At 39.2% G+C, this 27,895-nt stretch overlaps 1 protein-coding gene across 4 annotated transcripts in view; it reads right to left on the reverse strand.

Moving 5' to 3' along the window:
- frem2a (FRAS1 related extracellular matrix 2a) overlaps positions 1 to 27,895 on the reverse strand; it is a 56,130-nt gene that overhangs the window by 13,777 nt on the left and 14,458 nt on the right. For all 4 annotated transcript variants that reach the window (XR_010912121.1, XM_067492238.1, XM_067492237.1 and 1 more), the window contains exons 3-8: positions 21,522 to 21,668; positions 12,803 to 13,033; positions 8,218 to 8,343; positions 7,003 to 7,254; positions 1,562 to 1,711; positions 1,248 to 1,457 (exon numbers count right to left, since the gene is read on the reverse strand). Coding sequence is in view for 3 of the 4 variants with exons in the window: in XM_067492238.1 (XP_067348339.1) it covers positions 1,248 to 1,457; positions 1,562 to 1,711; positions 7,003 to 7,254; positions 8,218 to 8,343; positions 12,803 to 13,033; positions 21,522 to 21,668 (1,116 nt within the window). In the remaining variant the exon portion in view is untranslated. The remainder of the gene's footprint in view (positions 1 to 1,247; positions 1,458 to 1,561; positions 1,712 to 7,002; positions 7,255 to 8,217; positions 8,344 to 12,802; positions 13,034 to 21,521; positions 21,669 to 27,895) is intronic.

Consider the following 27,895-nt stretch of genomic DNA (forward strand, 5'->3'; position numbering starts at 1 on the left):
ATGACAGACTCACGTCGAATCCATTGCCAACCTCTTATTAATCAAAAGAACAGCAACCTTATTCACTTTTGTAATTTCAAGAGCAATAATTGGTCATTTGTTTTTCAGTTTAAGGTGTGCTTTATTATTAATTTGTAATTTTTCACATTTGACCTAATATAGTTTAGTTGCATTTTTAATTTTTAATTTGGATTTACCTGCCCGGTAACTTTATGGATGGGATATGGCAAAAATGTAATGTATTACTCAACTGTTCTGTGTAAAACTCTTGAGTTGTATTCAATTAACCCATTAACATCATTAATACACCTAGTTGGTCTTTATTAAATTAAACATAAATGTGTCAGGTTAATGCAACATCTTAACAACATGTTGTTGCATTTAATTCACTATTATTTTTACTATTTATTTAACCAGATTTCTTGGGAGCGGTTGACATAACTAACTTAAGTAAGTATAACATTTAATTTCTTTTAGTGCTGTTATGCAGAGCTAGATAAACAACAATTTTTTGCATATAGTTTTAACACTTGGCCCGATTACGTTCACTATTAACAATAAACCTCATCATTGATTTATAAGCAGAGGTGTTTGTGAACTATGTACATTGCAAGTGCCTTACTAAGTACAAGCTCTGTACTAAGTCCACAAGTCGTTCAAGGTTTATTTTCTTATAGCATTACTTTTACTCTTTACACTCTTACTAAATATTTACCCAAGTTTATTAGACGCACAGCTTTTCCACACATAATACAATCGAACAGTGATGTATTACTATGATTTAACCACCTGCCAGTATTGAAAATGGTTACAATCAGCTCCATCTCTACCAGCTGCAGTTTTTGTTTTGTCTCTAGTAACATGGCTCTTATTTTTTTACCTTTTTTGCTGCTAATTAAAAGGGTACATTTTTGAATGGAAGAAATTAAATGAATGCTGTAATTCATAAAATCTTTTTTGTTGTTGTGCTCCCCTTGAATCATGAATACATGAATTAATTTAGCAAGATTTGAATATTTTACATTTGTGCAAAAACCTAATTTAAAAGATACATGGATCAAATCTATGGATTAGACTTGCAAATTGTTGTTATCAACAGCTACTTACATTTATTGTAAATACTCTGTTTGACAGAAAGAAAAACATGTGGTGTAGAAGACAAGCCCAGACAAATTAACATTACCATTTGCAGAGTCTGTCGCAAGCAAAAAAAGGAAAAAAATAAAAATAAAAATCAAATCACTTACAGTCGGACAACGAGTCATTGATGAAGACTGTAGCCTTCGCAGGGTCTCCCAGGATGCCGTTCACTGGCATATGTAAGACCAGGTCAAAGTTCTCTGCTCCTTCCAGCTCTGGATGGCCCAGGTCATCCAGAATCGTCACCCTGAATGTCTGCATGCTGACACCTGGGACAAAGTCCAGGTTGCGACTGATGCCCACATAGTCAACACCAGCTGGAGGAAGAACAGAGGGATAGAGAGTAGGTAAAGAAGCCCTGAAGAAATCAGAAAGATGATCTTAATGGCAAGCCACACTGTTTATATGGCCGAGATCTTACCTTCTGCAGAGACAGGCTCAGACTTGCGAGATCGTACAGTGACTGTGCCAGTCTTGGACAGATCAGTTCCTGTCCTCCACACTGTGATCTCCACATATCCATCACTCTCGTCCACATGATACTGCACCTCTCCAAAGTAAAAAACTGGAGCTGGAGAGCAAAGAGAGTAACAATTCCACATTATATGTTTATAATGTTCCTGTTGTTTTAACTTGGTTTTGGAGCATTTTGTTTTAAAGCGTGCACTTTTGGGCACAGGTGATCTGGTCTGTTAGTTTGTTTCATTTTAAACTGAACTCAAACTCAATATTTCAACTGTTTATTGACATGTTGTACATGGCAAATTCATTTCTAATGACTTCAACCTCATAGTCCTCACCTTTGCGCTGGGTCCATATTTGTAACTTTACTTTTTGTTTTGTGTTAATCCTACAAGCGGCTATGGTAACATCAGACCTGTCAGCAGCCACCAGTAGTCTGATATAATTCATTTGTAAAGCCAGCAAGCAGACACAAGGGTCAAACAGTGACAGTCCATTAGTGTGAAGTTAAACTACAGGGAAGTGTGACCTTTGAACCTTTCCTGGCCTCTCCTCATCCAACCTCATTGTTGTGACAGAAAACCGCTAAACACTTTCAACAAAAGAGATGCCGTTAGCACACACAAACAAGGTGTGTGTGTGATGAAACCTGTGTGTCTTCCTCTGAGTGTACTATAGTCAGAAAGTGGCCCCCTAGAAGGCTCAAAGGCTTGTTTGAACTGGCATTGTTTCCTGAGGCAGCAAAGTGGAGACAGTCCAATGTGTATCTGACAGCTTTATCTCTCACTACCCCCCGTCAAGTCCAAAAAGCTGGCAGAAGGAAATGTCTTCTGTCTCCTTTTTTAAGCTGCTACTCCCTTTCACTCAACACCTTTCATATATTCTGGCATATAGTTCGAAAATAGCACATGCATTATCATATTTTTGCGTAGAGATCAAACATGTGAGCAGTCCAGAGGTATTTCTTTCTGAATATTAAATTAATGATATGATGAACTTTCATATTTTATTTACACACTTTAACTGGGACAGATAACGAAAGCTAAGCGCAAATAACTAAGGCACTACGGAAAACTACTCCAGTTACACTTTGACTCTCATCTTGACAGAGTACATGAAAACACAAGGCAAAACTGTCCAGTGAATATCACACATCAGTGTGCAGCGTGCACCCTCTCTCTCAGTGAGTTTGTCTTGTTTACACACATTTCCCTCCTACACGACCAGCTTTACCTAACAGATGTGCTGGTTTGTAATGCAAATAAAATCTGCTTCCAAAATTGGGATGTTGGGATGCCGTGTAATATTTAAGTTAAAACAGAATGTAATGACTTGCAAATCATTTCAAATATAATGAGTCCTAAGACAACCTATCAAATTTTGAAACTGACAAAATTTTGAAACTGATAGATGATCATTTAGAAACGGACGCCAGCAACATGTTTCAAAAAAGTTGAGCCAGGGGCAGCAAACATTGTGTAATGCTAACAAACAAATCAGGTGGAACATCCTATAATTACAGTAGATAATTGAAAAAGGTCTGAATCATCACTTCGTGCACCCCAGAGCACCCCAGTCTTTCAGAAGTAAGGATCCTTCAATACTTCGTAAAAAGGCTGTGTGAGCTACATGGGCAAACAATGTTTGTCACTGTAGAACTGTAAAGCACATTTTAAAACTATTTATGACAAACTTATATTTCAAAAAGAATTCATATTTCAAACAAATGAAGCTTTCAAATTATTTGCAAATCACTGCAAGAGAAAAGGTAAGAATTTGCGTATTTGCACAATACAAAGGAAAAAATACAGCAAATATATTTGACCAGTGGAAGCAAATAAAGCTGCATCTTGGAGTGAGGTTATTACTGTTACATTAATGCATGCGTCAACAGTGATATTTAAAACATGCAGCATATCTGTAAATATTGTATGTTAGCAGTCTGGCCCGCATTCCTTTAATGCTCGGAGAGGAAACTTCTACTCAAGTGCTAATATACATGTCTGCATTCACACTTGTCCCGACTGCACCCCGGGGCCAGCAAATTCTTGACACCACAAGAGGGAGCTGAGTGATGACTGATGAGTGAGAACCTGCATCCTCTCTCCCCTCCGGGGCCACGCCTGCGATTTAGCACTCTCTGAGTGTGTGTGAGGGCTGGGGAAGGTGTAAAGACAAATTGTGATAATTACTGTGTGTGTGGGTTTCTGTAGCCATTTGTGTGTCACTTCAACTTTAAATACTGTTTATAGAGCACTCTCAGCTGCCCTCCCTGCTTTTGGAAGGAAGTGACCAATACAATTTTATAAGTTGTCTGTAAATATTAACCTGAAACCTAAAATGTATTCCTTTTAAATGTGTCATTAATGAAAAAGGTTACAATTCATACATATGAAGGATTATGCAATGATTATAAAAGCAAGTTTTTTTAAACATTAAAGTACATTTTCTATGTTTTTTAACTTCTTTCTAATTGTTACTTTTACTGATAAACATTGGACAGTTTTAATCTCTGGACTTATGAAAACTAATAAAATGAAACACGGATTTGGCTTGACTAACAACTGATTTACATATGCAATGTGCCCCAGAGAATTTTAAATAAGGCAATTTGTCACTTTCATACGCCAAAGAGATTTGAAACAACAAAAGAAAATGTGGTGATTTTGTCATTTACAGTGAGAATTTTATGTAATTTACAGTAACATAAAACTAATTTATAGGAGACTAATGATGTATTTTCTGCCTGTACGCTATTCGTGGATACGTGGTAGAAGATGGCATGTAAAATAGAAAAATTTGTAATTAAAATCCTTTGTCGCCATTGTATGTGTCAGTTTTTCTCCCAAAACTAGAAAATTAGCCCAGTTTCATTTACAGTGAGGACATAACAAACACATTAGCAAGACATTCTGTTGCTTTGGGACTGTGACCAAGAGTAATGCTGCCCCAATATTGAAATGAAGGATGGGATTTCCAAGAAAAACTGTGAGCTAATCTATAATTCCACAAACTCAGCTGTGGTCATATGCATTCGACTGAGAGAGCCCGAGTGTCCTCTCTCCTAGGCAGGGTACAAGGAGATGACAACACTCACTTTGAGTCAGTGTGCAGCCATGCGGAGCGCAACACTCAGGGAGACAGGTACTGTACAGTTTAATCTGATAAAGTACTAAATCGAGCCGACACCCGTGGGCCTTTTTTCAGCTAAGGTGAGGGAAAGAGTGTATGAGTGGGAGAGAGAGAGAGAAAGTGGTGGTAGCGGAGCAATAGATGGAAGGAGAACAGCCGCCTGAACTTGACTTTGACCTGGGGGAAGGAAAAATGGGGCTAGAGAGAGAGAGAGAGAGAGAGAGAGAGCAGTCATACTTATACTTGTTCAAGTGCTTTTCTCACCACTTACCTTTGATGCAGAATTTGAGGTCTAACTTGGCGAGTGCAGACATAGCCACAAATAAACACGCATGCACAGTAAGCAAACAGAGAGTTGTAACTCTCGCTCTTTTTTCCTTTGGTGAATTGAAGTTGAACTCGAGTGAAGGGCGCAGCAGTTTGACTTGCCTGGGTGCAGGTATTAGAGCACTGGCAGACACTATATTTTCCTCTGGGAGGCTAAAAATGACACATCGTCTCTCACTGGAGTTGGGCTCTTCACAAACACATTTCCATTCCTTTGAACTCGGCACATCGACTGAAGTCTTCTGACGATTTACCAACAATCAGACTGCGTGTCGTGCTTTCTTGTTAACTATCCCCCAGATGCTTCCGCACACACACACACCAACACACACGTATTCAATTTGGCACAATTGTTTGTATCCCTAAATGAGTTCTCAGTTGTAAACTGTCATTGTTTTATTTATCCCCCGTCAACAGTCCTCACTGACAATACTCTTTCTGATACAACCAATTTATGACAAAATAGAGCAGCAATTACGGAAAAGCATTAATAGTCCTGTGTCTGTAAAAATAAGTTTTAATCTGTCTAGGTTTCTATATCTTGACTTGGAGAAATATCAATTTAACTACAAAAAATCCTAAAGTAGCATTGGTTATTTTTGGCAGATCATCTCTTCAGAGCAGTGTTGGAGACTCTGTGAGGTCGAAACCAGTCTGCATTTTATCGGGTTTTAACCAATATGCCCAGCTAAATAAAGACTATTTAAATATCTCCTCCTCTGCTTGCTTTGCCTAAAGGTGCCTCAAGAACATTTTATTTTCCTTCCTTCATAGTTATTTTACTTGACAGTCAATGCAGACACTCATTTTTCTCTACAGAATACAACAAACAATACAAAACAATTTCTAACAAGGTAAAAGAACACTTGAAAAGGATGAAATTTTAAAATAAATTACAAACAAGAAACAAGGCCAGTTTTTTCTATCATTTGTCTGCCTAAATGTGAGCTTATAATAAGTCTCTACAGTGAGAGTGTGCATAAGGATGGGAAAGTTTTCTTTCCCAGCAATGATGATGTAAATTTTAACCTTTTAGTTACATTGGTGTTTTTTGCCCATTTTGTCCCTTACTTCTGCAAATAAATAAATAAATAAATAAAATTTTAAAAAAGAAAGAAAGCGTGCCTTCTATGGCAACTACCTATACTGTGGCATTTAACAAAAAACACTTGAGCAAAGACATCCAATCTCTCTGAGACTATAAAGTAAATCAATGCAGAATACAGAGATGGAGGAGAACGCCTGTAGATTGGAACAGGTATTTCCCAGCAGGCTTGTCTGTCCTAAGAAATCTACTACACATTTCTCTGCCTTCCAGAAGATGTAATCCACTTTGTCCATACAATCCTGTAACAAATGAAAGAAGACCTGGGACATGTGATAATGTAACCCCACTGGACTGAGACTGAACTGTAATTAAAATCCTTGTGAATGACAGCGAGACGAGGAGTTTGAGTCCATCTATCAGCTGTGGGTGCAGGGTGTTTCCAACACTTGTCCTACATGCGTCAACACACTGTACATTTGTAAAAAGGCTTAATTAAGAGAGCTCCTGTGTTATAAAGGCTGCAGTGATGATATGAATCACCAGAACCTCTCACACTGTGAATTCACACTCAGGCACTGTGTTTATGAGCTCCTGTGTGCCTGCATGTTTGCATCTGTTGTTTAGCCATGAAGCCATACAATAGACGCACTGAGCCGAAATACATTTTCTCAAGTTTCACAGCCTCTCTATAAAGACTAAATCCCTTTTGTAACTATGACCTTTTATCTGTGAGAATTGGGTACATTGTATTCAAAGGGAACTGTGTTTAACCAGGGCTTGCTTTCACTGGTAAATGGTAGAAACATGGTGAAAATAAGTAACTTATGAAGCACAGAAAAGAACTACCTACTGATATATGATAAACATATCAGCACAGTGTCAGCATAACTTACCATCATCCATATCTTCCAAGATGTTGACTTTGGTTGTGGGGAAATGCATTCCCAATCGTCCTCCGACAGGCAGTGACAGAGTGACATTGAAGCTCTCATCTCCTTCGTGCAGAGAGTCGTCGATGATCACCACGCGACAGCGCTTCTCCCGCTCACCCTTGTCAAAGCGAAGGATGCTGCCATGCTCCTCCGGACGGGAGATGTAGTCAGAGTAAGAAAGGACGGTGCTGGGAATCGTTCCTGTGGCAGACCCTGCAGATGGAGCAGTAAGAGGAGAGGTGAGGATTGTGGCAGGTACGTGAAGGTATCAAATAGCTCCTCAGAAGTGAGATTCATTCTTCCATCTGGGATTTTAAAAAAATAAATCAAACTGTCAAAGTATCCAATATGGCTTGCAAAAGCTTGGACTTTAATTACAGCAAGGCCATCTTGTCGATTAGTGTAACAACAAGCGAACAGACCAACCCCACAGCTCTCAAAGGGAAACCTGTGGTGTAGCCACCATAGACTTTTTTGTATTCATTCAACAATGGTGCATTCATTAGGCTAATCAGTGAATGTATTATCGCTTCATGTTTCTGTATAGATTCATTTCATGGCATTTAACCACATGAGGAGTGCATACGGGCTAAAATCGGTAACCTTTCACCTATTACAAGCTAACTAGCTGCAAATACGTAATTAAAAGCAATTCGACAGTGGAGCCGTGATGGAGGCTGTGTGGAACCATATTATACACTTGATTAACAATTGTAAACTTGGAAAAGGCTTAACAGCTTAACATTGTGATACTACTCAGCTTGTGCTGCTACTTTTTATTTGTGAAAATGTGGTGTGAAATGCTTCTCTGTCAATGCACTAACTGTGTTTAAACAGACTTCACCGGCAATATGTGCACCTTGTACTTCCCTATACACATTAATATATTACCTTTAGTTTATAGAATATGTATATGATCCAAATGTTAACAGAAACCTGTGGAAAAAAACTAAAACCCTTCTGATCCGTATAAAAGAATTACATTTCAGTTAGTTGTGTTGCCTGCTGTTGTGTCGTTAGCAATTAGTTAGTACATCTGGTTAAAAAAAAGGCATTGAAACAATAAGTATCACATTTTATATGTTTGGATTGACCAGTCAAAACAGCACAGACGCAGGGACTGTGGTGCACTGAGGGTAAATGTGTTAGATGAGGTGAAAAATGGGCAGTCAATACCCTGCTGCGTGTGGCAGACCACCATGAGCTCCTGGCTGATGTCTCCACTGCGGTGCACCGGGATGAAAAGCTCCCCAACATCTTCCTCCACAGTGAGAGTGTGTTCAGGGAAGAACACAGTCGACTCTGTTTGGAGGAGACGAAAGAACAAGTGAGGAGAGTCAGAGGCAAAAAGAAAAGGGTAATGAAATGTATAACAATCTGCAAAAATCCACAGCACATTACGCCATCAAGGACTGATACAGGCTTTTGTTCTGGCTCTGCATTAGTGAGCCACAGCTGACAGTTTTTTTTATGCAGGTCTACTGAAGTGGTGGTCCTGCAGTGTGCTTATTCATATTCAAAAATAACTCTCCCTCAGTTTTCATTTTGATGCAACCAGAGGTGCTCTTCAAAGAGACCCCTCCGGAAGTTTTTTCTTACTGCCTGGTGTGTCGCAGACAATTACACATACAAGCCTCTCAGTTCTTCCTGAAGAGTGAATCAGCTGGGAGTTTTTCCACATCAACCGGTCCACACACACACACACACACACACACACAAACACACACACACAGACACACAGACACAAACACACACACGCACACACATACACACAATCTCTCTTATTTTTGCTCTTTGTCCACTCCTCTCTCCATCTCTGAGAGGCATTTGTGATCGAGAGCGAGACTTAGAGCCAGTGAAAGCATCATCTATCACACCAAAGAACTTAGTGGCATTACAGAAACAATAAATGTTGGAGCTATTTTCCACAGACGCACGGGGACCAATAAAAATACTAACAGTGTGGACTGAGCTTCAGCTCGTCCCAGATCTTCTTGTGAGTTTGTTCCCTTCCTGCGTATCTTTGAGTGAGTGCATGAATGGGTTGGTGAATGAATGATGGCCGCCACAAGACACATGTAGTTTGCTTCTGCATCAGCAACTTGCATCAAAGAAGCGAGCAGTAGCGCGTGAATAACAGGGGATGAGGGGGGGTCGCTAAAACAGATTTCGATGTTTCAGTCAACAACAATCAGCACAAAAAGACATCAACAACTGAGATGATTATTTGGGATGAACACATTACCATAAGACAATCCTACACACGGCAGGGAGTCGAGCATTTCTCTTCTCTTACGGTAACTCTACCTAAATTGTTCTCTGCCCTCTCAATCTTTTCTCCTCCCCTCCATTTCTCTTTTCTGTTGCTGCCCACAATCTGTCACTCCCCAGGGGGGTACAGGGACTCATAGCAGGGGATTAGGGTCTACCGTTTACCTATTCTGAACACACACACACACACACACACACACACACACACACACACACACACACTGCTATACACTGATTTTATTCTGTGTCTCAAGCACACATTCATTTTTCTGCACACCTCCTTGCCTTACAGTTCTTTCACATTTCACCTCTCCCTTTCCTCTTCTAGGGCCTTTAAATCCACCTAATATTTAAACAAGCAAATTTTCAGACAAATGGGTCAAGTTCACCTACTGGAGGAAAACAGTTATTTTAAAACATTCATGGGGAGAAAAGACACATGCTTTTACAGAAGGTGTTAAAATAGTGAATGCGTATACCTGATCATGTCACACTGATTTTTACTCACTGTTTTAAGCCTAGAACTTTTGCATTATTGAAAATTTCATGTATATTTTATGAATGTGGATATTTTCTTTTTAATGTCTAGTTGTTTTTGTTTTGCACTTTACGCATTACCAGCTTGTAATGCAGCTAAATTCCTGACATGTGAATGAACATGAAAAGCAAATCAGTCCCTAGAACCCTCCAGTCAATGGCACTATGTAACTAAACGCAGAACGACACCATATCATGGTTCCAAACAACCGCAACCTCACATGACACATTCCATCATTTGATGTGTCCTACATTAGTCAAGCGGTTTTACATCCTAACAGAGACAAAGCTCCTACGAGAACACTCTTGACTGAAATTGGCACTGTGTGTTTTCAGACACACACACACACACAAATTTACAACAAAGAAAGCACTTCTTTATTATTTGGTTTAATGACCTTGGTGCAAAATGCTAAGTAACAGCTCTATTGATATAAGGCATCCTTGCTGTGGAGGAATAAACAAAGCTGGGTGTAACAGTGGAAAGATGCTGGTACTGCTTGCAGCAAGCAGTTGAACAGCAGGGTACTGTCTTTAGTTAGCACTGTGCATGGATTACATATGAAAAACGTTATGAAGTTTTGCAGGCAGAAATCCAGGCTATCACACCCAGTAATCAAACAAAGTTTGTTTGGCTGCAGCACTAAGAGTGGGTGCACCACAGCCAAGTGCACTAGAGGACAGGCCCACTCCTCATTGTTAAAGTAGCAACAGGCTAATAAGCAGGAGTTGTGGGGTGTATGCAGTGTTACAACTAACAGAAAGAGAAAACAGCATAGAAGAGCTGCAGGCATTCACAGAGAGAAACAGAGAGTGTCCGTGCTGTTAGAACAAACTCAGCTTGTTATGCTCCCCTTAATTTTGGAACTTTTGGTTAAAGCTTGGCGATCTGTTCTCCTCCTCCCAAGCTCATATTTCTCTAGACGACATATACTCTTGGGAGGGAATCTCCAGGCTAACTGGAAGACCAGACAAACCCAGTTTTCATCATTAGAGGAAGAAGCTGGAGTACAGCTAACGCCACAGGCATAGCTAAAGCTTCACTGGCCCATTAGAGTACAGAGTGGCACATCTCTGTCACATTAGACACTCCCCAGAGATGATAGAAAACAAACCAGCCGTTGGTCTCCACATTCACCATAATTAACCCACAGGGGAGGATAGATCGAACAGGACCAATACGAGTGGAGAGAGAAAGAGAGAGAGAGAGAGAGAGAGAGAGAGAGAGAGAGCTCAAGGCTTAGTGAAAGAGAGAGAATGAGAAGACAAATGAGGGACAGAATGATGAAAACAGCTGTTGTACAGTATGTCACCATAATTGAAGCTTCAGTATTTCCAGCTATGTTGCATGTCTATAGTCTTTCTTAAAAGTTGCACTGACGAAGGGGGTAATTCATACAAAAAAGATGATTGTAAAAGTTGTAGAAGAGTAAATCTAGTCTCGATGAAAGAGAGCATGCAGTTTGTCGCACTACTCAATATTCCATTAACATTTCAATTTGCAGACACAATAAGGGGGGTGAAAATGGCAGAAACAAAGCTGTGTGTGTTCGAGCGTGTGTGTGTGTGTGTGAAGGAGACTTTCTGTATATTATCATTAGTTTTTAACCAATATTCAATGGTAAACGGATATAATGAAGAGAGGCATCCAAATGAGGCCTGTTGGCCATCTTTGACATATTGGTTTGATTTGTCCTTCTGATAATGGACAAATAAAAACACATAATTCTAATGATACTTATTTTTGTGTTATTGGGCTTCAGTAAGTAAATCTAGTACTCAGTGAAACATCAGTGAAGAGCAAAACATCATAACAAATCTCTACTGGCTGTCATGTCAAAATATATTTCTCCTCTTGCTTGAGAGGAGATTTGACATGACTCTGTCTAGACAAGGAATCATTATATTGATGATTCTGTACTTTATGTGTGAATAGTTGGCTGATGCTTCACACAACACATATGATATATAAGTTATAGAGTTGTGTACATTTTATTGCCTTGTTGAAAGATTGCTTGAATGACAGCTGGGATTTAGTGTTGTGGTATTACAAATGTCAGAAATTTCACTTTATCCACATTCATGTTTGTCTTTTCAGGTGAGTAAAGCATATCACTCTGCTTCAGATATAAAATATTAACTCTTGTTTCTAATACTCCATGCATTGTGTCGATAGCTGTGCTTGATTTTTATCTTTTAATAATGGATTGTAGATGGGATACAGACAAAACTGAATTAAAACTTAGGAAAACTCAGGATAAATGTTTACAGAATACATTTGTTCTTTTATTAATTAATGTCCTTATAACCAATTAGTTTGCGTTGCCAATCAAATATATTTTATAAAGACAGTAAAAAAAACCTCCTGTTACCCTCCTGTTACCCTGATTGACTGCAACATGGCAACCACATTAAAGCCACTAGTTGGATTTAATATTGTGGCTTTTAAGTGTATTAAAATTTGAAAGTTAGTAAGTAGATGTCAGATAATATAGTGGAATTGAAAGTGCATTATTTTTAAATATTTGCATATTAAAATGTTGTCAAGTCAAAATAGTAAATTGTAAAAAAAATATGCTCAAAACCTCTTAATCCTAATGTGAAGATGTGCTGTCAAAGCCTCCTGTTACCCAGACTCCTTAATCAGCACTGGCAGCGGTGCAGAGATATTTGCCTGTTAAGTCTCTGAGTGAGACTCGGCCTTCTAGCAGTCAGAGAGTTTCCCTTATTTGCGCTTGATTACTAAGTTCTGGATCTTTATTTATTGTAATTTCATAACACTGACTACCTGAAGCACTGTGCAGAGCATGATGGAGAGCAGCACATCGTTGTGGAGCAGGACGAAGGAAGGAGCACAATGGACTGATGTAGAGTTTTATACCAGGACTACCTTAAGGTGCTACAGTACTAAAGTATTTGTGCAGGTTGTAATGTGTGCTTGAGCTGTACTCACCATCACTGGGATCCAGGATCTCCACTGTGGCTGTGGAAGGAAACTCCATCACTCCCATCACTGGCTCCAACAGCAAAATTTTGAAGGTCTCTGCCTGTTCATACTTCCCATCAGTGAGGATCCGAACCCGCCACGTGGCTCTGGTCTGTCCCGGGTTGAACTGAACCTGCCTCTGAGACTTGCTCTTGAAATCCTCATCCTTCTTTGCACTACCATCCTGACTGCCAATGCCTGAAGAATACAAATAGCAACAGATGTAAAGGAAAAGGAGAAGACAAGGAGTGCAGGCCAGGTTGGTAAAAGAAAAAACTACGAAAAAAAAGGACAGACAGGAAGACTGGAGACAAAACTGAGAAAATGACTATGAAGGAGTGACAGGCAGGAGAGAGAAACAGATGAAAAACAGATTAGATATTCACACCCATTAATGCTGTTCAGAGATTGGTGTGAAAACGCGTGTTGCATCTATTTTTCTTCACTGATCACTCACAGAGCCCCAGGAATGTGTGAAATGAATTTGTGACTGAAGCGTTTAAATAAGCATATTCACCTTATTGAGATGGATTAGCTACCATGGCTGTTTCCCCAAGTGTTATGCAGTGCATTTGAATGTGTGTGTGTGTGTCACCTTCTTTTCTCTCCAAATGTATTTTAGAATATGTATTTCAAGTGAATCCACTTTAGAGCGATGCATCTATCATTCATGCCTATCGATATGCCATGTTCAAAGCGGGAGAGCTTACTGGTACCACTGGGTTTCGTATCAAACCCACATCCAGGAAGGCATGAGGTGGCATTAGCCATACAGTAACATGCCGTTCATTTCCCTTTGTCTGCGTTCAGCGTCTCATGAGGACAATGTGAGCAGATCCATTTCAGCCTGATGCATGTGCACACAAAAGCCTTAGCAAACAGAGAAAAATGGTGACAAACACATGCAGATGAGACTGGGTACATTAGATTGTACACTCTGTAATATCTGAAAGGTGAGTATTGTGTGCACAATTTAAGCTAAAAATAATCTCTCTCACACACAGAGAAACTTTTACACACTCATCCCCTTATGTTACTGTTACTTATACAAACCTTCAGTGTTCATTCACAGACCACAAAAGCAGTGAGAAATACTGTAATTTGAATCACTCTACCTGTTATGAATGAAGATCGGCCCTTCTAGATCTAAAGTATGTTCACACGTAAGAAAACAGACGGTTCTGTTTCACACCTGACCTTAAAGTCAAATAAAGCAGAAGAAGATTTGCGGCATGTCCGTATTAAATTTCATGGCTATCAGCGAGTGAATTTTGATATTTCTCTTGTAGATTTGTGTAGAGGTCTGCAAGGTGACCGTGAAAATTAACACAACTTTTATGGCAAGTTGTTTAGATATCTTTTGCTGAGCCAGAGGTCTATTTGAACAGATTGCACAGACACAGTGCCCAAAGATAATATTGACAAATTTGGGCTGTGCCACTAGCAGGATGAGGAGAAAACGGATAATAGCTGCTTGAAGATATAATCATAAGTATTTCAGTCTTGATCGATTGCACACATCTCAGAATACTGGTGGTAATGACATGTGCATTTAAATTATACAGATCCCACAATTTGATTCAGTATGACATGAATACAATACACTGCTACTCTGTCAGAAATGCAATCTGTTTACAGTGAAGATCAAACTGTGGGCTGAGAGGATTTGATGTGTCACATTTAGAAAAAGACCTGAGAAAACAGTCAACAATGCTGTCTGACGGGTTGTCCTTTTTATTAGGAGAAAAGCATGCTTGTACTGGTCTTCTGCTTGGGGAATGATCCATGCCCAGTATGTGCATGGATCATTTATCTCCTTCCTTTGTGCATGATTTGAATCCTGTGGAAGATAGGCAGATTCCATGACTAACAATAGGGACTACATACAGAGGGGTGGGGGGGGTCACGGAATCTAAATTCAATCAAAGGCTATTTCAGAAAAGAAATAGAGTTTATTTTATCAAGAATTAGCTTATAACTTTAAAAAAGTAAAGAATAGAAAAGTATCAACAAAAGACAATTTCTATTTCTATCCTTATGACCCAAACAAATAAAACACATAGACACACACAAAACTTGTGCACATGAGAGAAGATATATTGATCTTAAAAGGGGTGAGTTTTATTTCAACACCTTTGCTGGAGTCCCGGAGGGGAAGAGATACATTGCCTGGGGTCACATAGGGGTTTCTTCACAGCAGGTAGATACACACTCACCTGAGGGGTTTCTGATCTCTCTAGTGCTGCTCCTTAGTGCTACACTCCCTCAACTTTGTGTCTCGCACAAAGAGTTGGCAAACAAATTCAAACATACATTTATTTATGGGTAAAAATGTTCATTTCTTTTATTTTGTGCTACTGTTACTTTCACTTTTGTGAGAAAATGTTGCACATGAGTTTGGCTCAATGAACAATTCCCATTCAGGCAGCTGAGGCTGAGCTGTACTGTACAGAAAAGCACGTTAGGGACTCAACGATTTCTATTATCTGCTGGCGGAAAAAAAAAAAAGTTCTCCATCTACCCTCCTCAGCAACAATAATGACGCTGGGCTACAGCCCACAAAAAATTTGATGTTTGAACATGGCAAAAGTGCACATTGATAACAATACTGCATTTATCTCTCAGGACAGATTAGAATAGGTGTGCAAAAGTCTTCAAAAAGTGAGCTTGGACTGAAAAGAAGAATGAGAATTCAATTCCATCTTGTTTCCACAAGGGGTGCCTCATATTACAGCAAAGAAGACAGAAAGTAAATATGTGGAGAGGATGAGGGTTTCGTGAAAGGAACAGAGCAAGGAGATGTGACAAAACAAAGATGTAGAGGAACCAGCTGAGATACATCGCAATGGGTAACAACCAATTACGGGATGCACACAAAGGAAGTGAGGACATAAAGACGGAGCAAGAACAAACATGAGCACTGAGGGAGACAGACAGAGGTAGATAAAAAATAAATGATAAAATAGAGAGTGGGTGGAGGAAGAGTATAGACACGCAGGGCTAAAAGGCAGAAAGGGAGCAGGAAGAAGAAAGGTGTCATCCTTAAAAAGGAGAGTGGGGTAGATTCAAAAGGACCAAATGCACTCCGTGTTGACGTGAGGTAAAGAGAAAAGATGGTGAGACAGGTTAAGTGGGTTGACAAGTCAGTAGGACAGGTGTCACAGGTTGGGAGGGGAGCAAGTGCAAAAACTCAATTAGAAGAACGGGTGAGGAAGGAAGGCAGACAGCCATAAAGAATTAAGCTGATGGTTGACATCTTAGTCATGTTGGGATTCTTTAACCGTTTTTTTTTTTTTATTTAATGAACGGTGCTGGAAGAATCCAGGCTGACCCCCTTGCTTATGTCTAGCCCCATTCTGACTGAGCTCAGGGGGGGTCACTGAACCCTGATCTTATCTCTGTGTTCCTCCTTCACTGATCCTCTCTACCTGTACATCCTGTTGTGATGGAGCATGTGTAACGGCCCTCTTTCACTGTTGCCTGGCACCACACTAGCTTTCATCAGCTAACGGCAGCAAGCTTCTGACAACAGCGCTGGGTGTCTTTCTTTCTACTTCTACATGTCTGACACACGGCCTGTCTATTCTAATGCAATCAAACTATCTATCTACTGTCTATCTCTAGCTGTCTGCTCACTTTCAAAATATTCCACGAAGGCCTTTTTCATTCCTTTCCTTTTCTTTTTACTGGTATGATTATTTTTAATCACATAACGTCAATGTGCTTGCTGCACACAGACAGATGTTTCCAATTGTCTTGGTTCAACTTCGGCATAATTGGAAATAGAAAGACGTGATCATTATTGAAACAATAAGTCTGAGCTTCAAGAGCATCCATATAATTATTGGCTGAACATTATAAAACTTGTAACCCTTTGTAGAACGGAAAACATAGTCACTTGATTAACTAGTCTATTGAAAATCTATTGGAAATGTTTTTTTTTTTTTTTTATTTATTTAACTTTTGTCCTTCTTTAAGCAAAACTCTAGCTTTGCAAATGTGGCTTCACATGGAAGTGTCTATAGATGGTTCAGTGAAAGTTCAGTCACTAAACTAAATATCATAGTATATGTGATGTCAGCTTGTGCCTGTGCAGCATGGGACACAGTGATGTTTAGTTTGAAGAGTCCCCTCAAGCTCCTCTGTCCCCTTCACCATTTACTAGGTCTGCACTCAGCAGGGGAAGATGGAAGTCAAGTTGACTTCAAGAGTTTAAACTGATCTTTTTTTTGTGATGCACTCACTGTCACCAGCTCCCCATCTGGCCCTGCTGCTCCACAGTCAGATAAAAACCAGGTGGGAGCAAATCAGAACAGTATCAAAATAACACAGATCAAGAATTGGAACCTAACCTTAGATTTCTTTGAAGAAAAAAAATCCAAATAAGTTTACAGTCTCTACCAAACTGTATAGGGTTATTTGTTTTAGATGAGTGTTCAAAATTCCAGTTGCTTTTGTTGGTAATTACATGTTACGGTAAACAACATAGAATTAGAACCTGCTGTATCAGATCACACATTTCTTTTTCAAAATCACAAACCATAAATCTGCCACCACGACTCCCTTTCTCAAATCTTCCCAAACGACCTCAAACCACTACGAAATACTGTTATACTTTGACGCGCTCTAGACATGAACATTTGTGACTCTTAAACCATAGAAGTTTATTCAAACAGAGTTGTAGTTTCTGCACTGCACATCTGAAAAGGGTTAAACCAACTCCTGTTTAATTTGAAAACAGTAGAAAAATGCATTTGTGGTATATTATTTTTTTAATGCGTTATATCATCTTTGTTTTTCAGTGATGCGTTTGTATCATTGTATTGTATCAAGTGTTTCTTTGTTGGGTATGTGATTTTTGAGATTTAAAGTTGTCTTCTTCCTTTACAAAATGTATTTCCCGATTCGTAGAAATTAAAATTTGCAAAGGCAATGACAGAGGTGGGTCGTATTACCATGAACCACATAAAGTAGCAAGAATCAAAAAGCATTAAGCACTGGATGCTAAATTAATAGAGGAACACCAGGACAGCCTCAGCAACACTGAATGAGCTATTTGTTTGACAGGAACATGAACTACAGCTTCAAAAGCTCACTTGCCACAGAGCGTTAATTAAAGGTACCGCTGATGTTGCAGTACTGAACTGAATTGCATTGCATTGTATAGTGTTCCTGATAGTTTGTCCACCTCGAGTGTGTTGCCACTCTATTACTGGTTCATTGGCTTCATTCTTCTGTTCACTAGTCCAGCAAATTGAAATCTATGATAGGTATTAGGTATTTTATTGGTTTCTGTTTTTCACTCTGCCTTACCCTAAACTGGACCATATTTCATCATCAGCACCTGAGTGGACTCACAATGTGCATTAAAAATACATGGATATACATACATGCAGGCATTCATTCAAATTTTATTTAGGTTATAAGACAAAATTGCAGTGTCAGAGTGACTTCGGTTTGGTTCTAAGATGTGAATATTAACTTGTACTTATGGCTACAAGTAAATATTCCTTCTCTTTAATCTTGCTTGAGAACTGAACTCAACATGTTGAAGCTACATGAGCCTAGATGGAAAGCACTTTCACGCTGACGGGCTTGAACGGGAATGTGTGTGTTCTGTGTGTATAGTCACACACCAACTGTGCAAGGAGATGAGAGTCAGAATGCAAGCTTTCATATGTGCCCAGAAGATACACTGCAAACCCTCCAGAGAGGAATCACACATAAGCACGCTTGCACACACACACACACACACACATAGACACAGGTAGATAAGTCTTAAAGCTTACATACATTAAACAGCCAGGCGTGATGCTAGCACCTGACAAAACGATTAACATGATCAGGATGATGATGAAAGGTGAGAGAGAGTAAAAGCTGCTTACAGCTGCTGCTTCCACAGCTTGCTGAAGCATGATAAAGTCAGGGCTAAGGGGAGCATTCAGGGACACCGTCATCATCCTTTAAACCTTCTTACCTGTACAAACCTGCACAAACCCATAAGCACAAAAACATGCCGCATTATTGTTTCCGATTTCAAATCACCTCCTTCTGCTGCTGGCCAAAGAGCTTTCTAAAAACTCTGGCATTGATGTCTGAGTAGCTGGCAGGATCAGGACTTTGAACAGCACAGGGACATCAGTGCATTTCTGGCTACTCTTTGCACACAGTTGAGTGTTACATTCGCCACGATGCAAACTTAACTTTTAAGTTTACTGATGATTCATATGTTTTCAGTTTTCTTGATGGAGGCAAAATGTTCCAGAGTAATTTTCTTAGCCTAATATGTCTAACAGGCTAAGAGTAACCATTCATATCCTACATAAAGCAGGTAAATAGCTACACAGAAGCTGATATTTAAGTGCAAAAGAGGTCTATCTTTGAATCTAAATGAAACAGCAGCTCTTTGCTTCTCAGAAATTGACAAATTTTTCCAAGACAAGGCATGTTTCACAAAGTCGGCAGCACACAAAAGCGCAAAGTAAAAATTTAAGTGGGGCTTTTGTCTTTTGTCTCATCTTAATGTCAATCTTTTCCATTTACTTTTTTTATGCTGAAGTTTAAGGTGCTAAAGCATCAAACCAACCTTGCTTCGTTCCCATTTACCTTCAGAAATTGGACTACATATAGCAAAACCCTGCAGTGTATAAAGGACTACAGTACAGTGCATCAAGAAAATAATGGGATCAATAATTTTTCTAAAAGTAACAGTGCAAAAAGACAAACTAGCTAAGCTTTTTCAAGCCTCTGTGAATCAAACTTGTCAGCCTGTGCAAGAAAAATGGCAAAGGTAAGGCAAAAAATTCAAATGTTAGTAAGACTCCAAAGCAAGTTTAACATGCTCATTTGGTCAAAAAAGCACATAGTGCATAAGCGCAAACATTGCCGGATACTGGAAAGATGCAGGCCAGTTGGCCATACACAACAAAAGAGAGCCTGTAGGAACCCCCAAGTCATGCGAATACTGTGCAAGCATATAAGAATTCATCCACAACTGTGCTTTACTAAGAGACAAGGAGACGATCTGGGAAAACAGCTTGTTGTTTCACACAATCATGTAGCAAAAACAATTCTTTTCGTGACCTTGCTTTCCCTGAATGTACTGGTAAATAAAGAGTTTCATCTTAGCATAGGCCAGCACACTGTCCCTACAGCTATCTCGTCTAGCCTGAGCCTAACACTCATAACAAAAACAAATAAATAAATAAATCTTTCGGCAAACTCTAAGGCAGCTCAAGGCCAAACAAAATAACTTTGACTTAGAGGATAAATATGATTATTGTGGGTGTTGAAAGGAAACGCTGCAATTGCTTTTTGGCTTCAATTGTCTAACATGTTTGATCTGTGTATGTGGCTTTGAAAGCCACACATCCGGTGCATGGGATATACAGATATGGCCAAAAGTTGTGGTGTTGTTACACATTAAAACAGTGCTATGTTCTTCCTGAAAGTGTTAAAAATACAGTAAGGCTCTTTGGTCATGCTTTATCATAGATTTAGAAATAAAATTGCTTATTTTACAAAAGTTTCTAAAGTTGCATGAGCAGTGGACCAGACTTTCGAAGAAGAAAAAAAACAGATGCATTCAAAGAAAATGACACCATCCCTGCTGTGAAACACGGAGGAGACTCAGGTATGTTACGTACGCAACATCAGCCTGAAAGTGCCTTGAATCCTCGCAGGTAATAATGACATCAGAAGATTATCAAGGCAGCAGCTAAACACACTACCCATTGTCAGAGCTCGGTCTCAATCACAGACTCAAAACAAACATCTAAAAGCACCAGAATGGAGGAGAATAAAGCTTCTGGCTGTTCTGAAGGGAAAATGCAACTATCAAATCTGAGAGGACTGGAGCACTTTACTCAAGAAGAGTGGGCCAAAGCAGCTGTTGAGAAGTTTACAAAAGCGCTTGATTGCAGTTATTGCCTATACTACACAATATTAGGTTGAGGATCAGAAAATGTGTGCCCATGATATTTTCATAGTGAGTAGTATTTCTTTCTGTTCTATACAATATCCAAAAAAACTGCATTTGTAGAGTAAACTTTGATTTTCCTTTTGAAAGAATGCATTTAGCAGTGAACAAAGATGTGGAAATGATACTTTCTGCCGACCTTTGAATGTTCTCTAAGAGAAGAATATGGAACTATGTCAAACCAGATATCAACAGTAACGTAAAGTATTGAAAGCTTACAGTGTTAAAATGTTAGCATGTTGATGCTTACAATTAAAATATGTACTAATACGATGTTTAACAGATATGTCTAACATGTTAAGCATTTTTGTTTAGTTAGTTTTATTATACTAATATTTGAAAGCCGACAAGCTACCTGAGCTACCTGAAGTGATGGTTGTTACATTAAGTTTGAAAGGGGCAGGGATGTGTTTTCCCAGTCTATAAAATTTGTCTTTAGAGATGTCACTTAAAATCAAAAATATTAACTTCACTGTTGCAAATGTCACATGTTCATCTAAGTATTTATAGTCTGGGGTCCAGTGCTTGTACAAAATAGCAGTGCAATCTATCCGTGCATGTGTAAGTGATATTTCAGTCTGGACAAAGTGGAGGACTTGCTGACCTGCTGACTGACCAGAGAAATTTCTCGTCCTTGTGTAGCTAAGAATATAAGACCTGTTGTTCAGAGAGGACGGATTAGAAGGTGAAAGACAGAAACTCACTAACCTATGAAAGATGTCTCTCCAAGGTATCCTCTCCGTAGGAGCACCACCTCTAGAAACGTGTCCTCCTCGTCCACCACATAGTAGTCTTTCTCCAAAGAGATCCAGGCCCAGTCCAGACGGAACTGCTGTCCCTTTAGCTTGTTCCCACCTGGACAAAACATATAGAAAAATAAAGACACTGTTTCATTCTAAACTTTTAGTTTTTTTAATTTTAAAGGTTGCTCATTAGCGGTTTAGTTTCTTTTTTTTTCACTCGAAATGTAGGAATTTGCTGCTTCTAGATAACTCTGTGCAAGTATGCATGCTCTGTTTATTATCAGAGATCTCCGTGGAGATGCTGTGTGTGCTGTGTTGGGTCTGTGCCTATTTGTTCCTCTGACTTAACTACCAAATGCTGCATTCAGTATTCTGTCAAAACTGGAATGAGGGGAAATTCTGTGCCCCAGGGGGGCAATTACTGTAAAACTGTAATGAAGAAAAAGTGTTTTAATTATTTTCAATCTGCGATGCAAACACATCTGCTGCAGAATATTCACAAATCCATAAAGATTAAGAAACATTGCTCAGAAACACACAACTGCGTAGCTTTAAATATGTAACCGTCATTGATTTCAAATGTTATAATAAAATTCAAATTCTCTTTTGTAAAGCTCCACCTTTGCTTTCATTTCTTCTCACTTCTGCAAAAAATAGCACATCATTCTGAGAATTGTCCCAATCAGTTTTATTAAGGAAGGATTTGCAGTGTAAACGATTGTGTTAGTGTTAGGTTAACAGAACTACTCAAAGGATACCACTTCAAGAAGTAGATAGAAAGGATGCTGCCTTGTGTGGCTAATTTACCAACTTACTGCTGGGGAAAATAATAGTGTCTTGCAATAATGAATGGAAATAATGAGAAAACATTGTAGAAATGTAAAAAAAAAAAAAGTGGAGGAGGAATTTCTTTCTCCCTCTGTGTAGTGATGAACAATGCCTAAGTACGCATGGCATTTTCATGAGTGCTAAATTAAATGGCTGTGTGTGAGTGTGTGTTTTAGTAGCAGAGGTGTAGGACTTTGTGTAGGCTGAAAGAAAGGAAATCTCATTTAACTCTACCAAGGACGGCTTCAAAGTGGTTTGTTCTTCCAAGTCATTTATGGCCTTTAAAGGTGGAAGCAGTATTGTCATTAAAACCGTTGCACTTCACCTCCATCACCATAAGGTCACAATGGCAGCTGGGAAGCATCATTATTCAAACTCCTTGTGCAAAAAAGAGGGGTTCTCCTCTCTAAATAATGCTACTCTCTTACACTTTTATAATGGATAAAGCAAGAGTTTTTCTATAATCCGATCAATAACAATTCATAAATAGGCTTGAGGATTTGAGTTTTCCCCCTCCACCTCCACAGTCCAAGGCCCAGGTCTTCCATGGAATTAAGCTCTAACATGGTTTGCTAACATAGTACAAAGATGCTGCACATAGGTGAAAAATTCAGCTCTTTTTGTATTGGAACGCAATGCAAGCTCATGTATCCTTCAAGAGCCCTGTAGGCCAAGTTGGGGATCCACTAAACAAAATATAATGCAGTATTGCACACATACACCCACACAAAAACACACAAATCTTAGATTTTAACTTCGCTGCAACCTTGACTTTCATCCAAGCTCCCTGATAGTAGATGCAGCATTAGCTGTCTGAAATCTTAATGTGTGCATGCGAATGTGTATGTGTGTGTGTGTGTCAGTGTTTTTAGAAGTATGCTTATGTGTGTTTACCAGATCTTCTATGTGACCTCCCATTGGAGGTGAGTAACTGTGCACAGACAACAGGGATCTGAGGCAGTGGGCTTCACACTGCCTCATTCCCCAAGCCTTTTGGAAGGATAAAAGACCTCTCACATGTGCTGACCATACAAAAAAGCAGCTTTGAAATCATCCTCAATAGAGATAAATTCACTTTACTCCCTATTTCAAAGACTTTTCTAACAATAACTCACAAGGGTTGTTTTTTTTAACCAATTACAGATCATAGTTTCTGTACTGCAAATTTGAAGGATCAAGGCGCTGTGAGAATAGTACAGAAAAAAAGTTTGATGCTACATTTTTGATGTTGGGTTGCGTGCCAAAATGTATTTCATGACTTAATCAGTGACAGGTGTCCAGTCAGATGAGAGTTAAACTCAAAACGTGTGTTACCTTAAATGTAACGTGAGAATAATTATCTTTCTCTAACTGAGCTTATGATGCAAAGCTTGTTACAGTTTTTCCTGGTAATGTTAGATGATGTCGACTTTATTCTAGGTCACTGTTTTGGAAGTATGAGCCACATATTACTGTTTGGTTCAGTACTTCCTCTGATAAACAGAAATCTATTTTCAGTAAAAAAAAAATCCATAACTCTCCTTTTTCTACCATCATCTCTTTTTAGAGATGTCTCACGCCTAAAGGAAACCTACTATGAAGGTACAGTCATTCATAAGCACATCAAACGTATGCTACTGGCCTTCACATAGGCCTGAGTCTCAGCTCTGTTTCTTAATTCGCTGGTAGGCACCAGGCTAGATTCTTACATGGTGGGGTTAGGGAGAGGATCAAGTCTTTCAAGTCATAAAACTTTAGGCTATGTAAAGTCAAAAGATATTAGTGTTAAAGTCAAAGTGAAGTTGAAAGTAGACGTTGGTTTTGTAAAGCAAAGCCTGTTATAAAATGCTTGATCTGATTCTGACTGAGGTCAAAGTCAAAACATTTGAGTCCACAGGGTTGTAGCACATGATCAGTGTGATTTAGCTCGAGAGCAAAATGACATCGTCATTTAGAAGAGGAGAATTATTAAACGACTCTGAACATCACCCACACTGCATGCTGAGACAAATGCTTTTGGATTAAAATCCCAAAACAAACAGTTCAATGACAGATTAGAACCAATTCAATTTCCATGACAGTTATTACAAGAACCCAATCACCATCTCAACGCTTTATTAGGAGCTCTACAGTGGTTTAGGTCTCCTAAGTAAAGAGTGTCCACTCAATGCCTCAAACATTATGACCAGTGGTGTCACAACCTGATCCTTACTGCCAGTGCATTTATGCAGGTGCATGGAAGCAGTGTAGGGCAGTGTGTTGTCACACAATCGTCCTGACGTAACACTAACCACACATGCAAGGAACAAATCTCGCAGCTACAAACTCTGTAGCATGAGCAACAAAATGGCACCATCTTAACTAAAAACCTCCTCCAGATGATGTCCTCTAGAGGGATTTTTCAGCTAGAAGCAAAGTGATAGGTTTAATGTCATTCATATATACATGAGCTCTCCAATCTAGAACCATAGAAAGAAAATTGGAAATGTGCCCTTTATTCTTTGGACAATAAAGATATGGTCACACAATTCATAAATATTGCATGTATAATGTAATGTGTGTCAATGGCCTCCACTGCGTATGGCAAATATGGATGAAGCACTTAACCTGAAATAAATCTGCAATATCAAAATTGACATAATAAATCCTCAAGTCTGATTCACTGAAAATTCTTTATCATCCTCACTATTATAGTGCACTAAACATAACTGAATTTTAATTTTAAGTTGCACAAACACATAAAATGTGGACCTTTCATTCACAGGCTATGGGATGTGTGAAGCACGTGTGTTCTTAGCTTCATTTGTATATTATAGGGTTATCTTGTCAGAGTTTCAGTTCTGTGTGTGTGTGTGTGTGTGTGTGTGTGTGTGTGTGTGTGTGTGTGTACACTGTATATGCATGTCTGAGACTTCACACCCAAAATCAAAGGAAATTTTTCACAGCGAGATGATGCCGTCTGCTGCTCAGTACATCTATTCTGCTGCTGGCGGTGTGGCCCTTTTCTCACTGTTACATTTCCATCTGCCTTCTGTAGTCCTTTGTTTACGAGTCCCCAACTCCCAGTGCAACTGGCAACACCGAAACTCAGAGATCTCTTTTGCCATGGAAACTTTTGAGAAACATAGGACTAAGACATAATTGCTAAATATGCTATTTGTTTTGTTGGCAAAGTGTTCCCTTTTAAATGCGTAGCATGTGAAGCACTGAAACACCTTTCCTTCTAAATCAGACTACCAGTAATATTTCAATAGTTATAGGAACCCACGCACCATCCATCTGACAGGAGTGCCACTCTGCATAACTTCTGATAGTACAAAAAAATAGTAAAAAAAATACAAATATCTCACTCCCCCTCAGGATGTTTCAATACCTTTTAGTTCATCCTGACAGAAGTGTGGCAGTCTCTGTACATTGGTCGGCTTAGCATGTGTGCAACTAGTGGAAAAGGAGACTAAGGAAGACTGTGATTGCTCCACATGTGTGACCATCCCTACAGTATATCAGACTGAAAGCAGGTTATGTTACACATATTTTCCGCATAATAATCAATGATCTGTGCATGTGGGTATGTGTACGTATTTGTGTTTGTTAGTATCCTACTAGCACAATCTAAATGATAGCTGGCATCAGTGTGGTGAGACATCAGTTGTCTGACCAGGAATTTATGGCCCTGGGCAAACAGAAATATTTAATATGCTGCTCAACCCAAAGGCAAATTTAAGCCAATAGTGTGTGAAGTGTTTTTGTTAATTTACGAGGATGAGGCGCTTTTTGAACGTCTGGACTGACAGCTTATGTGCAATTAATTGTACATAGTAACACGATTCTGTGTTTGGTCAATCACTTCACTGGGCTCCAATCCAAAACAAGCCCAATGAGAACTCTGGCGCTCCTGTTTACATTGAGGAGGTTCATATAGTATACCGTACATGTGATTGTGTTTGGATCTACGTGTGCCTGTGGGCAATAAAGGAAGTGAATTGCATATACTATATTAACCCCCTGCCTGTCCTAGAGAGATAAAATGTGGATGTGACAGAATAATGAATTTTTCCTTCCTACATTCAATAGCCATTAGGCATGACCATGCTGCAGAAACACCTGGAGCGACCTTGCACATGAAATCGTAAGATACTGACATCTGGGACAAAGAATCCTCACTCCTTTGAAGTTCATGTGATACACTTAATAACCGTGAGGTTTTTCACGGGCGTCTACAAAGACATCCATTTACTGTACGTCCCTGGGTGTAGCTTAAAGGGACGAGGCCTGGGGACAAAGAAATGGCAGCTTCCTTGAAGTGTAAGTGTGTGTCAGCTGTTGTACATTTGTGCATGTGTGAGAAAATACATCTGTATCTTTATGCCTGCATGTCTGTGTGCATTCTGAGTGTCAGATGAAGGATAAGACCTAAAAGTATTTGTTGTCCTTCAGGATTTTTTGGTGCTCATCACAGAGGCAGAACTCCAGGATGCCTATCACTCGTGTTGCATCTCCCCATGCCGCATGCCAATATAATATTTAACAACAGAGGGATGAGTTTATTGTATCACAGAATGGATACAGACACTCTTGAGACCAAACTGTGTCTGACAGGCCAGAATAAACTAGATACCTAAATCTCTGGTTGCTCCTTGCCACAGTATAATGCTCATACAGTATGAATTAAATATAAATTATAAGGTCCATAAGATCCATTGAAATAAAAAGAGCAGGAAAAAGAGACGTAAAGAGGACACATGCAAGGACAGTAAAACAGAAAATTTGATTATATGTGAGCGTGAACTGTCACTTTCTGACAGTTTCATTTTTGCATAAAATCGTGTGCTATATAACAAAGAGTAGGGGGAAGGGTGAAAATTAGATGACGAAAAACGAACTGCTAAGACTAAAAAAATTAAAGTAACTGTGGAAAAAGGGTGAAAGAAAAATTAAAGACACAAAAAAATAAATCCTATGCTAATATATTCATGAGGTAAAAAATGTAAATTTCAGCAGCAAAATAAATAGTGAATACATTTGTTCCCAAGATGAGAGGATGTTTGGTCATATTTGTATCATAGATTGGTTGACAAGGATGAAGAAATACAAAATCAAGTATGATTAACATGATGAAAAATCCCTTCACATCTCTCACATTTTCGTCTCAATGCTTTAATGAGATGCGGATCATCACGAGCGACATTCACAACTGCAGAATGTGCTGCAATCCTACGACAGACAGATCCATCAGCACTTACACTGACAGACAAACACGGCAGGCGGGGACAGACAGCAGGAAAAGACAGCGAGGGTGTGACAGTAAAACCAAATCCTGATGCCTAAGACAGAGTCGACACTCCGCACAATAAACCACAACATACTTTAAAGATTAAACTCAGCGAGACAGTAGGGCAAAATACGAAGACTGTACCTCGAGAGTAAAAGAGGACATTGATAGGCTGCGAGACAGATAAAAATAACACCAAAGAACAAAATATATAATGAACACAACCGCTGAGCGGAGTAAGAAGAATGGAAAATGAATAA

Source organism: Channa argus, chromosome 22, assembly GCF_033026475.1.
Source record: "Channa argus isolate prfri chromosome 22, Channa argus male v1.0, whole genome shotgun sequence".
Lineage (NCBI taxonomy): Eukaryota > Metazoa > Chordata > Actinopteri > Anabantiformes > Channidae > Channa > Channa argus.